The sequence below is a fragment of the Polistes dominula genome, unplaced genomic scaffold (genome assembly GCF_049000335.1).
Source record: "Polistes dominula isolate Pdom_NZ unplaced genomic scaffold, Pdom_raw_medaka contig_18, whole genome shotgun sequence".
Classification (NCBI taxonomy): domain Eukaryota; kingdom Metazoa; phylum Arthropoda; class Insecta; order Hymenoptera; family Vespidae; genus Polistes; species Polistes dominula.
In genome coordinates this window covers 3,771,596-3,786,892 of record NW_028301164.1, presented here as the reverse complement: position 1 = coordinate 3,786,892, position 15,297 = coordinate 3,771,596, and the positions used below count along the sequence as shown (strand labels likewise).

General features: G+C 25.2%; 1 protein-coding gene across 9 annotated transcripts in view; it reads left to right on the top strand.

Moving 5' to 3' along the window:
- The window catches only part of LOC107070130 (ras-specific guanine nucleotide-releasing factor 1), a 59,888-nt gene that overhangs the window by 21,732 nt on the left and 22,859 nt on the right, over positions 1-15,297 (top strand). For all 9 annotated transcript variants that reach the window (XM_089178857.1, XM_089178855.1, XM_089178854.1 and 6 more), the window contains one exon: positions 13,154-13,260. In XM_089178857.1, the coding sequence (XP_089034983.1) occupies positions 13,154-13,260 (107 nt within the window). The remainder of the gene's footprint in view (positions 1-13,153; positions 13,261-15,297) is intronic.

Genomic DNA, 15,297 nt, shown 5'->3' with positions numbered 1-15,297 from the left:
GTTTAATCATTGACGTTTGATCTTTAAATAACAACCAGTTAGAACATTGATACTTTTAATTCGTGCTTATAAGAAGGAAATCGATGAGCGTACTAGTTTTGGTACGAGGATGAAAACCGTATTTTCGTTTTCATTCGCAGAGCAATCAATTATTCTCCCATTTCCTAATGAAGGTTGACGAAGTTTCGGTAATTAACACGGACGAGTCTGTAATAACTGTAGCAATTAATGCAGCTGCACATTACACAACACGATACGCGACTATGACGATGACGACGATGTCAATGTTAACTTAGTTTTAAATATTGTATGAATCGATAATGTGGATAATAAAAGCATTTCTTCTATAATATATTTACGTATACAAAATTACGTAAAAAACACCTATTAAATAAGTATATATAATATATTATTATATTATACAGTATATATATAATACTACATTACTGTTAATACTAATAAGTATTAACTATTATTAAGTTATTCTAATTTATTAAATTATAATACTTCCATAATTATAATTTTACTTTATAATAATATATAGTAAAATACTTATAGTAATACTATATACTAATAATAATACTATTATTATTATTAAGTTATAAAATAATATGGTATTGTATAATACTAGTAATACTAATATATATTAATTTAAATAATATATATATATATATATTATAATTTTTATATAATTATATTATACTAATAAATATTTAATATATAAATATTATATTATATTATATTGTATTAATATATAATATATTATATATAATTTTATATATATTAATATATAAAAATAAATTTACGTATACATAAATTTATATATATATAAATATGCTTGGGTATAAAATAAAAAGAAAATATAAACACCATACACGCGTGTCAGGGTTGCGTTTGCAAAAAGAAATAAAAAAGGACAAGATAGAAAAGAGAGAGAGAAAAAAAGGAAAAAGCAAAAAATACAAAAGAAAAAAAATTGAAAAAAAAAAAAAAAGAAAATGGACATTGTTTAAAGAATAAAAAAGCAGAAAAAAAATCCCATTACTCTTCGTATTTCTACCCTTTTTCAATATCATTCTTTTCTGTAGCTCGTTGTCGTTGGATATTGCCAGAAGCGTTTAAACTATTCCATCAAAGAGATCATTTTCTTTCTTTTTCTTTTTTTTTACTTTTTCTTTGACTATTTCTCTCTTTGTCTTTCTCTTTTTCGTGAAGGTTTAATCGAACGAATGATCTTTAAAAGATAGAGAAAGAAAAAGAGAGAGAGATAGAGAAGATAATTGTCGTAGTATTACCAGTAGGTCGAGTATTACAAAGAAAAAGGAAGGTTAAACAGATTGGAAAAACGTTTGAAGTGAAAAATGAACGAACATATACAGACACATACACATATGTACACTATGGCTTGCAACAGCTGTTTTTGTAACAAAATCTGATGCGTTGTCTCTTCTTGAACAGGGTCCTAGAGTTTATTTCCCATGAAAATACTTTTAACATACTTTATAATTGATAATTGATCATTTTTATCTCCTTTTATATAATATTTTTTTAAATATTTTAAATTATATATATATATAATATTAAATAAATTTAAATAAAATAATTAAACGTATCAATTTTTTTCATATTTAAAAACATTTGAAACTTTCAAATATTTTCACATTCTAATTTCTTGTTTTGTAATTAGAAAAAAAAATAAAGATCAACACTAAAAAATAAAGTAAAAGCTTAAGTTACAATATTTTCTTTCTCTCTCTCTCTCTCTCTCTTTCTTTGTCTTTTATCTCTCTGTGTTATAAGAGAGTATTATTACAGTAGATTTACGATTGTTTATTTCCAAGATAATTGAAAACTCTTATCCCTTATTTCTAACCAAGAAACAAAGACGAAAATTAACAGTAAAATATTTAAGAGTTGAATAACACAGTTTTGTAATAGTAGTAGTAGTAGTAGTACTACTACTCATTGTCAGAATGTTCTAAATAGATAGTATTCTTGTCTCAAAAGACTATGCGAATATTAGTTATTGGTTAGAATAGTAGGTACACGTGATGAAACGTTAGAATTGTAAGTTATATCGATTATCTACGTTTCCTTTTGTCCTTTTACATGTAGCTCTAAATATGACTACTTTGTTCTCCTTATTATTTAGTTGGAACCTTTTCTAGGACAAAAGGCCGAGTCCACGTTTAACGTGTCAATGTCTAGACGTTCTTGTTTTTTAAGTAACTATCCTTAAAATGAATTGTCGGTCACTAACAAAAATTATCACTTATTCATTTTAAAAAGAATTATTGCATTTATAAATATTAGGAGTACCAAATAATAATCAAAATTTCTTCGATGTATAAACTCACGTTTAATTTGTGTCAATGAAATATTTGAAGGATTTTTTTTTTTTTTTTTAAAGAGAATTGAACAATAATTTCTTTTACGTAAGTCAAAACGTGAAGTTAGAAAATGATGAACAAATTTTGTCCTGATTAGCATTTCGAATTTCTTTAATAAACAAATGTTTTTTTCGACAGCGAAGAAAAATTTTCATTACTTTTCGGGGTAACCCGTAATATAATTAATACTTATAATTATTTTTTTATATATACATTATTCATAATACTACAATGATATATTTAGGATTAATAATCAAATTAAAAATCACAAACCTCAGGTTTCTTTATATTATTAATATTTTTATATGAATTTAATATCCAGTCAAACGTTTTATTTGTAATTCTATATTAATTTACAATCTGTTGGGTAAAAATACAATAATAAATAACAATTTTTAATTGCAAATAAATAGCTTAATCGGATTTTGTAATTAAGAGTTTAATGTTAGTAGGCAGCGTATTAATTAATACGACGTATCCCGAAACCTCGTGAAATAAGAGAAAAAAAAAAAAGAAAGAAATATCGAATAATATAAATCGTATCTCGTGAAAGTAACAATTTTTGATAATGAAAATGAATATTAATATAATCTGCTTATTCAGTTTGACGTAATCTTAAAATAATAGAATACAATTGTTTGACAATATTAATCACTATTCATTTGAATATTTTTAAATTAATATTGCAATCGGATTGACCGTTTTAGTTTGACGTAAGCAATATATTGTTATGCATACACATATATATATTTCTATAAATGAAATACGTATACACACAGTCAAATAAATTTCTATCTCATTTTGTTTAAGGACAGATCCATTTAAAAGTACGTATAATCTAAGTTATAGAAGTTTATTGATTTAACGATTTTACAAATGAGTAGGTACTAGTAAAAAAGCTTCCACTGTGAAATCATTTCTGCTTGGTTAATTAGTTTGCGTAAAAGAGTATTTTATCGCGTATATGAATGTGTTGATTATACGTTTATATGTAGAACGGAAGTTAGTGGAATGTGGGTAATTATCTGACAAGTCTCCTTTAAAGCACTTACCACGGTAAAAGCTATGTTTCCTATGTATTATATTCATCTACCTACGAGGAATATCTAAATCTAATTTTTGTTATATAATACGTATGAATTTAACAGATATTTAAATATCATTGTCTTTACCAAGTAATCGGACAATTTTGAGGTAGCATTCAATTAAAACTATTTCAACCCCCCAAGAATGTAGAATACATTTACAAATGAACTAAATATTCTATCGTTTAGAAATTTAATATAATTATTATTATTATTATTATTATTTGAAATTTAATTACGTTTAAAAGTAAAATTAAATTTTCTACTATAAATATTTATCTGTATTTATTGCGACATATGAAATATGAATAATAATAATAATAGCAAATATAAATTTTTACTTCATGTTTTCATTATTTAGAAAACATTTTTAATCTGTATCACAATTTGAAAATTTCACGAAAATATATGAATATACTTTATCATTATGCATTCTATATGTAGTTGAAACTATCAATCTTTCACTTGAATCTCATTAATCTATGGTACGAGATATAATTAACGTGTTCGTCGTAGCGAAGATTTTAATCCATTTAAAGTAACGACGCGTAAAAGATCCAACAATCTCTTCAAACATTCGAAGATTAGCCCTTTTCCATTAAATAAATTCAAATATTAAAAAACAAATTAGATATATCAATACATTTATTATTTATTATTTATGTTTATTATATATATATATATATATATATATACATTAATATATAATAAATATAAATTATACTTTCGTTAAATTATTATTCTGAACAAATTACTACTTACGAAAAGATAAAACTTACAAACATTAAAGCGTGATAACTATTTAAACTATCCGAATAAATAAAAGATAAAACAGTATAATAGTTAAATCTTTGAACAAACAAATAATAAAAGATTAAACAACGTTTTTCAAACTCTCCTGCAAGAGTAATTAGAACGCATCGTATTTTGAAAATACATAGGGATTTAATCCAGATAGTGAATTTTCTATGGGTTTCCCTTGGAGAATAGTAACGAAAGAGTGGAGCAGCCGCTGCTGCAACGTTGTACAGGCTTGCAACGGAAGCCGGAATGCATATTATCAGGATAAAAGAGAGAGAGAGAGAAAGAGAGAGAAAATGTGAGAAGGAGGGAGAAGAAAGTCGGTGGTTGGTGGAGTAGTTATATACAATTCTCTGGAATATAACACTGCATTTGGAATCTATGTATTTTACCTGCCTGTTGCTCTACCAACGTGCATACATGCGCAGTAAGAACATAAGCTTTATATATAATACTATGTACACACATTCACTCAAAGAAATACATACACATATATACATATACCTATATACATTTCTATATATGAGTATATATTTGTACACGTAGTTTCATATATATATATAAGTATATAGGGATACTATATATGTTATATATGTAGACTATCCCTACGTTTGGTTCTATCTCTCTCTCCTTCTCTCTGTCCTTCGTTTTTCCCCTCTAACCCCTCACTCTCACACTTTGTCACTCTTTTTCTTTCCCCCTCTTTCTCTCTCTCTCTCTCTCTCTGGTATTTTCTGCAGCCATCTCTATATAGGTGGCTTTGGGCTCCATAGCCAACCATCGCAGCATCCAACATAGCATCAGAAGGGATGAATCGATTCTGTTTCGAGCTAAAAATAAGCTTCTCGAAGGAGCTTATACTGAGAAAAACAGAACGAGAGAAAAGAAGAGAGACGGAGAAAGAGATATAACAATGCAGTGTCACATTTAATACATCTCTTTTTCTATCTATCTTCATTTTGAAAGAAACTCAAATTATCATTATCTTTATCTCTCTCTCTTTCTCTCTCTCTCTCTCTCTCTCTCTGTTAATAACGAGAACTTTAATTGTAATCATCCAAATGGATCGATTTACTTTTCAAGTACATTAAGGAATTGAGTATAATAATTTGAAATTATTTTGTAAAATGATAAATTCTCCATTCGTTGATAATATCGGATAGTTAAATTCCCTTTTAGAGTGCACTCGATATTTATTTATTTATTTATTCATCTATACTTCTTTCTATCTCTTTGTTTGTTTTTTTTTTTTTATTTTGTTTCTTTTTTTGTTTTTGTTCTTGTTGTTGTTTTCTTTTACATTTCCATTTCGGTAAAACGAACAACATTTTTGGTCCAATGGAGCATCACATCATGCGATTGATTCGACGTAATTTTATTTTTTTTTCAAAGGTATCATTATTTTACTCTCTTTCTCTCTCTCTCTCTCTCTCTGTCGAAAATGTTTTATTCGTTGGTTCGTTCGACGATTGCATTATTGGTTGTTTTATTATTATTATTATTGAAAATAATAAAAGTGAAGATAGATCACGTTGAAAAGTTGTAAAATTGATCGATCGAATTTTCGCAAACTTTTTTTTGCGAACTTACTTTTTTTTTTTTTTTTTTAATAGATCAAAATTATTTCGAAATGTTGAAAAGGAAAAAAATCGAACAAATTAAATTCACATTCGTAGTATACTTTTCCATCTGTATTATTTAATCCGATTAAACCAATATAATGCGATAAAGAAACTTTGGATTTTTTTCTTTTTTCTTTGTTTATTTGATAAATGTCGAGGGTGGTAGAAAAAACTTTTAACATTTATTTATTTAACGTTATACAAAAGAATGTTATTTTATGATCCGATTGAGCGTATAAAATTTTTCGGGAAAACTTTATTTTTGTCGATAACATTGCTCGAACATCTTTTTCGAAATATCTTTTGTTGCATATTTTTGAGTTTTCGTTTTTTGATGTATAAATAAAGTAAACTAAATTCGTAGTCCTGTGTCAAATGTATCTAAAACAAGAAACTTGCATTTTTATCAAACTCGTTGAAAGATATAAATCGTTGTAAACTTGAAAATAAATCGTTTTAATTTTTACATGCACATTACGTACAAAATGTAAATATTTCAAGTTACACAATATAATATAAGATCCCTTTTAAGAAGAAATGTATACTTTTCATTTATTATATGTCTCTTTAAAATCATTTTCCATCTTTATATTTCATTATTCTGTGATGAAATCGAGCCCGTGAGATTCGAGACATTTTTTTCCTCTTCTAGAAATGTAAAGAGAATAAACGAAAATCTACCTGATTGCACTTTTTTCAACGTCATTATTTTTTTCCCTTTAAAATGTTCCCATACTCTCTCTCTCTCTCGCTTTTATAGAATATAATTTTTTTCCCTTTTTTTTTCTTCCTTACTTCCTTCCTTCCTTTCTTTCTTTCTTTTTCTCTAGCATAAAAAAAAGAAATGGGGAAAAAGTTCTGATAAAAAAAAAAATGCTAAGAAAAAGAAAAAGAAAAGAAAAAGGAAAAGATAAAGAAAAAGAAAGGAAAATACGTATCCTGGGAGGAAGAATAAATGACCTTTTCCTTGTTCTCTTTTTATCCCTCGTTAAGTATTTATCGTTGGAATATATCCGAATTTTCTTTGAATCATCGATAAAGTTCTACACACGTAAACACATACACACAGGGTTAAGTAACCGTATAAATATGTATGCCATTTTAAGTTAGTATCTTACTATCAATATCTACAGGGTATTCCTGTTATTTTTTCTCTCTGTTCAATTTTATCAGAATATCTTCTAAGTAAGTAAAAAAAAATAAATAATAATATAACACAGTGGTTCCCAAAAGTGGACGATATCGTCCCCTGGTGGGCGATGAAGCGGTTCAGGGGGATGATTGACACGATCATTGGTGAAAACTGAAACTTACATTAGTGCGCGGGTGTGCATTAAAAAAAGGTCATGGAATTGGGGGCGAAGGGACAAAAAAGTTTGGGAACTACTGCATTAATAGATGAGCATTCTTTTAAATGTTACGTTTAAAAGTGTTGTAATAAAAAAAATTGCGGAATAATTGAGACACCCTGTATCTTGAAATTTCTACTTTCGATAAGATATTTTCTCTCCAATGGATTTAACCTTTCTACGAAATGTATTAATTTTTTATTATTTTGTTGTTTTTTTTTTCTTACTCTCGTTTAGCTACATTCATAGCTTCATACACATCGTACACCCCCCTCATTTCATGTGAATCATATTTAAGCACGATCCTTTCTTTTTTTTTTATTCTCCTGCAGTATACGTGTTCGTAATAATTTTACTTCCCTTTGGATTTTGCTACGATTCGATTACTTATACACGTATAAAATATTTGTTATACATTACATGTATAGTTTCCATTGCATTTATTTAGTTCTGACAATGAGATATATCTTTTAATTTATTTTTATAATTATTACGAATAAAATTGTTATATTTTAATTTATCTCTTATTCGCTTGTATTTTTTAAATACCAAATTATTTCAAATTCAATTCATATTTTACGTTTGTTTAACATCGACTATAATATGAATTGTGAACAAAATATTTAAATATCATCATTATGAGATATTATTTACAAAGAAAGATTATTTTCTTCATTATATGGTAAAAATACAAATATTATTTGGAATATATATCTTATAACGAGTTATGTAGTTCGAATAATAAGACGTCTGAAAATAATACAACGTTTTTGAATAATAGAACGTTCGAATACAATAGTGAAGTTTTACTTTAATTAGGCATTCATAATATTTCTGGCTTTGATATCTTTGAAAAATATTGAAAAAGAAAAAATGAACTATAGATATATAGTCTTCGTTCTATCAATTATCATCAGACGATGTTATGTTATACAAAATATCAATGACTTATTTCTATCATAATTTGATAATTATATCAAATATCACAAAAGTCATTTTAATTTGATAAATTATTCCTCCTGGTGTATAACACCTACGACATTTTATTGTTAACGTGTCAAAGATATTTGATTGCAATGCTCTTGTAACGTATATATTATTATCATGTAATTGTTATTAAAGTAATTAAATTTGCTTATTTATTCAAGAAAATTTATTCAATTTAATTCATAACATATATTTAAAATAATAATTCATTTTGTGTCATTACAGATTAATCTGTTAATAAATTTAATATACCTATGCCTTCTGTTGTATTATATTGATATAAATTTTAATTGAATATATATATATATGTGTGTGTGTATTTATATCGAATATAATTACAATTATTTAAATACGAAGAGTTTAGTAATTTTGCTATTAAATAATAGATAAAATTGATAAATTATATTTTAACAATAGAATATAATAATATAAATTTGTATTATTTACTAATCTTATACTTTGAAATTTAAAGAAGATTATACTCAATTCAACGATTCAATTGATAAGAATCGATATTAAAGTAAAAGTGGATATATATGGATTACAGAAAAGAAGGATATATGTATATTCATCCGATGGTAAATCTTTTTCAAAAAGGGCTTAGCAAGTGCGTAACTTTGAAAGATTATTATAATTATTAAAGAAATCTTTAATATATCTCTCTCATCCTTTCATTAAGTTTCTTTCTATTTAATCCTACTCTACGTTTATTAAAATTCATTGATAACATTGTTCGTTTATTCAATTAAATTGTCTTGAAACATTAACTTTTTCATCTATCATTAAATTATATTGAAATTATAATTATTATAATACACCCACTGTATATATATATATATGTATAAAATTCTTCTTTCCTTCTTTTATATAAGAAAAATCTTTGATGCATTTTTCTTCGTAAGGAAGAAGTTCCTAGGTTGATTTTATCGGTCACGTCTCAACGGTACGTCTTTGTTTCCTTATCTCATCTCTTCTCTCACGTATATAAGATTAATGTCATTCGTAGTGAGCCAAAAGTGTGCTACTGCAACCAATACAGTATTAAACTGTATTTTCTCTTTAGAGTAAGAATTAAAAGGATTATTCAAGTAAATCGATGCCAAAAAGGACATAGTTTCATTTTATTGAGTTAAAATAAATTGAAAGTAAAGTAAATTTACCAACGATAAACCAAATGTTACTTTACAATAATATTTTTATATTTTATTTAATAATTAAATATAAAAATAAATATTAAATAATTAAATAATAAAATATTAACATAAAAATAATAAAATTTATATTAAATATTATAATAAATATTATAATAAAATAATTTTATTCCAAAATTATTCTATATTTATTTATTTTATTCTAATTAAATTTTATTAAATATCGTTTTATTACAAAAATAAATATTATTCATGAAAAATTTGTTTGTATTTTTGTTTTCATTTCTTATGCGTTTACTTTCTAACTCTGTATTCTATCATTTAAATGAGAGAATTAAATGAAAGATAGGTAAAAGTAAACAACAACAATCAGGTATAAGTACGTTTATTTAAACAGAGAAACCAAACTTGTACTAATCAAGAGTAAGCTTGGCAATATGGCATATAATAGGGAGATATATACTTTGTATCTTCTAAAAGAGCTTTATGAATTATGGTTTAATAGATATTATTGTCTCTCGTTAATATTATAATCTTTCTTTCTCAAAGAGAGTATTAGATTTGCTCAAACGATTATAGAGAATTCATTGAAATCATTTCATGCAATTGTTTATACATTTCAATTAATAACAATAATATATTAGGATTAAAACATTTTCTTTAATCAAATATTAGTTCATGTTATATTCTAAATTTCATTTATTATTATTATTATTATGTTCTCTCGCAATTATGGTTTTTGAAAAATAAAAATAAAATAGGTAAAATCTATGAATTGTTGAAATACATGCTTGGTGGTGTAGATTTGAATGCAATTTCCAGTTTCATAGCTGTGCATTACCTTTGTGTATCTAAACGAATGCCTCCGGCAAATCTCACATTTCTCATAAGTTTACCTTCAGCTAATACATAATAATAATGTGTATAATAACCGAATTCGTGAATACTATGTAAATGATATTGTGTATTATTGCATTACTATTATATTTGAACTTAGTTAATGTTTTCGCTTTTTTGTTTCTTTTCAACTTACTCATCAATTAACATTTACTTTGGCAATCTTGATGACAAATCGACTGAAAATCGACTCACTAGTCTTCAGTTTCACTCCTGATAATATCAACGGTAACTATGTGAGTGCGTATGTATGTGTTTATGTGCTTGGCAGCAAAGTGATGGATTGCTGGCTTAACGTTGGCTTCTATACAGTAACCGTAATATCATAACTTTATACGATACCTTCTGTTGGAACTTGTACGAGTGTAGATACAGTTTCACTGATTAAATTTTCCTAAGTATAGAGATAACTTATAATAATGTTGGATAATTATATTTTTCTTCCTTAAAATTTCATTTCTCGTATTATTATTATTATTATTATTATTATTATTATTATTATTATTATTATTATTATTATTATTATTATTATCTTTTTTTTTTCATTTATTCTTGTGAATGTTGTTTATTCAAAATATTACGATATATTTGTAATTATTTGCACACAAAAATATTATCTCTTAATGTAGTATGCATATAATTAAAATGAAATTATTTTTTAAATGTGTATTCAATTGTACGTTATGGAAATGAAATTGTTATTAAATTTATTTGACAAATAATTATGATAATTTTTACAGTAATATTCTCTCTACCAATCAAATTTAATTTTCAATTAAATTTAATCACTCTTTCTATAAATATATTTTTATTTAAATTTGAATAATAAAAATGTACAACATGTATATTTATTTATTTCATATGAATCCTAAATGGATACGATCGATAGAAAGATTACAATTCTTTTGCAAATTTACGTTTATAATTAATTTCATCAAAAACTTCTCAATTAGAACAATCGATTAAATTTCGACACGAAATCGTTTAAAAAATAGAACAAACTGTTGAATCAAACCTGTCAGTTCGAAAAACCAGTCGTCGATAACTACGTGGTTCATTATTTAATCAATTTTTGCCAATTTCCCTTGATTAACTCGAGTGCAATATCTTGATGAAAGGTTTAATCAACTTTCAATAAACTCGATATATATATATATATATATATATATATATATATATATATATATATATATATATATATATATATATACACCAGTTATTAATCTCTCTTCTTCCCTTTTTTTCATTTCCTTTTTTTTCATTCATATTTCCGTTGATTTTAATCGATATAAAAAAAAAAAAAAAAAAAGAAAAAACCTAAAATTCATTGTGTAACATTTTATTTAAAAAATAATCAATACAATAATCGTCTTAGAATCAAATATTTTGGAAATAATAAAGGTCACACACACACACACACATTCTTTCAATGGTTATTTTTTTCTGAACATTTTCTATTTAAAGTTTCAAACAGATTTAAAACAAGAACAATATTTTAATTCATCTTTTAAAATGAATAAATACTTATTTAAATATTATATCAATATGTAATTATGATTACATTTATTATTAATCGTTAATATATAATTACATTCAATTATAATGTATCCACATTTTAAGATAACACCATAAGTCAGGATTAATATCTCAAATGATTATATATGAATTCATTATATAATAAAATATTGTGTTGATCTAACACGTAAAATCTTTTTTTTAGAACTTTTATCTTAGATTATGTCTTTTCCTTGTAAACGTTGCTTTTCTTGGTTCGATGATTCAGCAAAGGAAAGGTTGTATCTAACTTCGTTTTTATTAGGTGGTTCGGAAAGTCCTTTCGTTTTCTTCTTTTGTTAAAATGAAGATAATTTTTGCTTCGAGGTTAAACCTAAACCTTTCGAGTGGTCACAAATAGTTGAATTTGATAAATTTAATCTCTCATCGATCTCATGTGTTACTATTTGTCAGTTTGCATCAACTAATGTCATTATTGCATCAGCAAAAAACGAAACGACTTTTCGAGCCACCTAATAGTTCAATATTAAACAATTCTAAATTTTCTGATTTTTTATTTTATTTTATTTTTTTTTTTAAATCATCTCTTCGAATTTCTTTATTAAATATGTACAAATGTAATTAAATACTTTTGTTGTTGTTTTCGTTATCATGAACGATTTTGATCATTTTTCGTATACGTTTGTGTAATTTAATGATTTTATGTTTTTTTTTTGTTTTTTTTTTTTTTTTTATCAAAAAATATTCTTTTGCTCAATCATCAAACAAATCGTATTAAAAATGAAATATGTTAATTTGAAGTATAGGATCGTTATCAAGCTGGATGAAATAACCTTTGCTTGTTTGTCGAGTATTATATTTGTATCCTTGTAATTCGATACGCTATACGTACACGATAATGTATGGTACATGGTCAAATTAATAATAATGAACAAGGTATACTGCTTTGAAATAAGTGGAAAATGTTAGCCTAGAATGGTGGATCGCAAGGTGTGCTAGTTAATTAGGGTTCATTAATTATCACACCGTGTTACGGATAATGAGTTAATTACATCATTACGAAAGAGAAATAAAAATTAAAGATAAAGGTAAAGAAAGAAATAAGATAAAATTGTGTTTCTTTAATCCACTTTTGACTTTTATAATATTTTCAATAGTAAAAATTCTTTTCTTTTTTTATTTTTTATTTTATTTTTACCATTTATCGACTAATTAAATTTGAAAAAACGAAAATAATAATAATTTCATTGTAGGTAGTTTAATATTTTAATTAACGATATTCGATATAAAAAGAAATAGAAGAAACTTTCAAAAAAATATTATTAATTCATGTTCCTCTTTTTTTCTATTTTGCAGCACTGTTTTGCAATAACGTACAGAAGGGAAAATCAACGACAATACGAGTTGAAAGCGAGTACAGAAACGGACTGCAAACAGTGGATCGATGCTATACGAGAAGCCAGGTAACGGAATCACAGGGGATATCGTATATGACGGCAGAATTCTAAATGAGAATCATTAAAAGGGAATGGGAATAAATTATGGAAATCTGCTACCCGGTTGATTCGTAAATCACTAAACGTCTGACTACGGGATTGTGTGTTGTAATCTTTGGTTAAAGGTTCGGTTCTTTTTTTTATTCTTTTTTTCTTTTTTTTTCTTTTCCTCATGATTTACGACAGTTAAATCTCAAAGTACCGCGTGTGTACGGTTAATTGCATTTTCTTTTCTTTTCTTTTTTTCTCTTTTCTTTTTTATTTACCTTACTCTTTTTCATTCGTATTTTACAGAAATTATTTTACAAAAAAAAAAAAAAAAAAAAGGAATAGAAACAAATTATGGTGAAATCGTTGAACGTTGTAAAATAATACATTGATATTTTTATTTATATTTAATTTCAAAAATATCTGATTATTTGGAATCGGCAATAAGGTTGAATATTTAAGGATCAACGTCAAATAAATTCAACTTTGAATAATAAATTAGAGTAGTTTGTAAATGTTTGATCAAAATCTTTGCAAACTTCGAACAAATTTGAAATTTTACAAATTTGTCAATTACATTGACAACACATAATAGTACAGAAATAAAAAAAATATTAACCCTTAAAGCTCCGTAGACTCCGTGGCGTAGCCAAATGTTTTTAAAGCTTTATGCTTAGGATGCTACAGTATCATAGATTGATAATTGTTATCTGTAGTTAAAATGTGCTCATGCATTGTTTAAGAAAGCACAGAAAAATTAAAAAAACAAAATTTTAAAAATTCTATAAGTAAATATTTAAAAAATAATACTTGTTATAATTAATTACAAGCAATGGTACAAATATTTGAAGGGTTAAGAAATGTTTGACAACATTTTTTTACAAAATAATACGAATATATTAAAGAAAGGGTTTTTTTTTTTATTTAAAGAATAAATTTTACTTATGAAAAAGTAATTTTATTATTTTTTTATTATTATTTTATTTATTATTAATTCTATATTTACTTATAGAAAAATATCATCTTTTTCAACAAGATGATCAAAACTTACGATTAGTTTTATCTTTTATATTTGTTAGTGTAAAAAGTAAGTCTACAGGATAACAAGGGATTTGTTTTATCACATGTCTATTTACAAAATGACTGTATCAGGAATATAATATACTCAAGTAGAGACCTTTTAGCATTTTCCCTGTTTGCAAACACACAAGTATACATATATACTATTTATCCGATCAAGTGCTTAAACTATTTTCGATGTATTAACTCTTGAAGACAACCATCGATTTTCTCTCTCTTTCACAGCCACATAAACTTTGTTTATTATTCTTCCTCATGAAAATCCTATAATTTGAATAAATATTCGCTAGATATATTTATTTGTTTTCCGGTTATCTCACTTACACAGGCTTTAGTATAATCTATTAAATTAGGTTGAACCCATTGAGAATTATATCAGTTGTTTATTTTAGGTTTATAGAATGTTAACAGAGATAGATGAATTATAAGATAAATCTTTCTTTTTTTCTTCTTCTTCTTCTTTTGTTTAATATTATCTGTATTATATTATTTGATCATGTTTTTTTTTTTGTAATTTAAATTTGTTGATTTATTTGCAAATATATTATATAGGATTATTGTTATATTTCGTGCAAATTTAATTCCCTTTCGCTTTGAAAAATAACATCTTTCATTTGTTTTTTATTTTAAATAAATGTAATCTTTGTCATTTGTCAAAAATGCTATAATAATCATCAGTAAAAGGGATAACAATCGTTAATCCTCAGTAAAGAATATTACAATTTCATGCTTCATTAGCGTAATATAGCACAAAGACACAAAAAAAAAAGAAAGAAACCGGATTACATTTTTCTTTTCAACAGAATATACATCAAAGGGGATGAAAATATAAAAAATGAGATAAAAAGAGAGAGGGTTGAATATTAATATAGAAAATTAGGAGATAGTTCAACTACAATAGTTTTCTCGTAATATGAATTATTTGATGAAATGTGT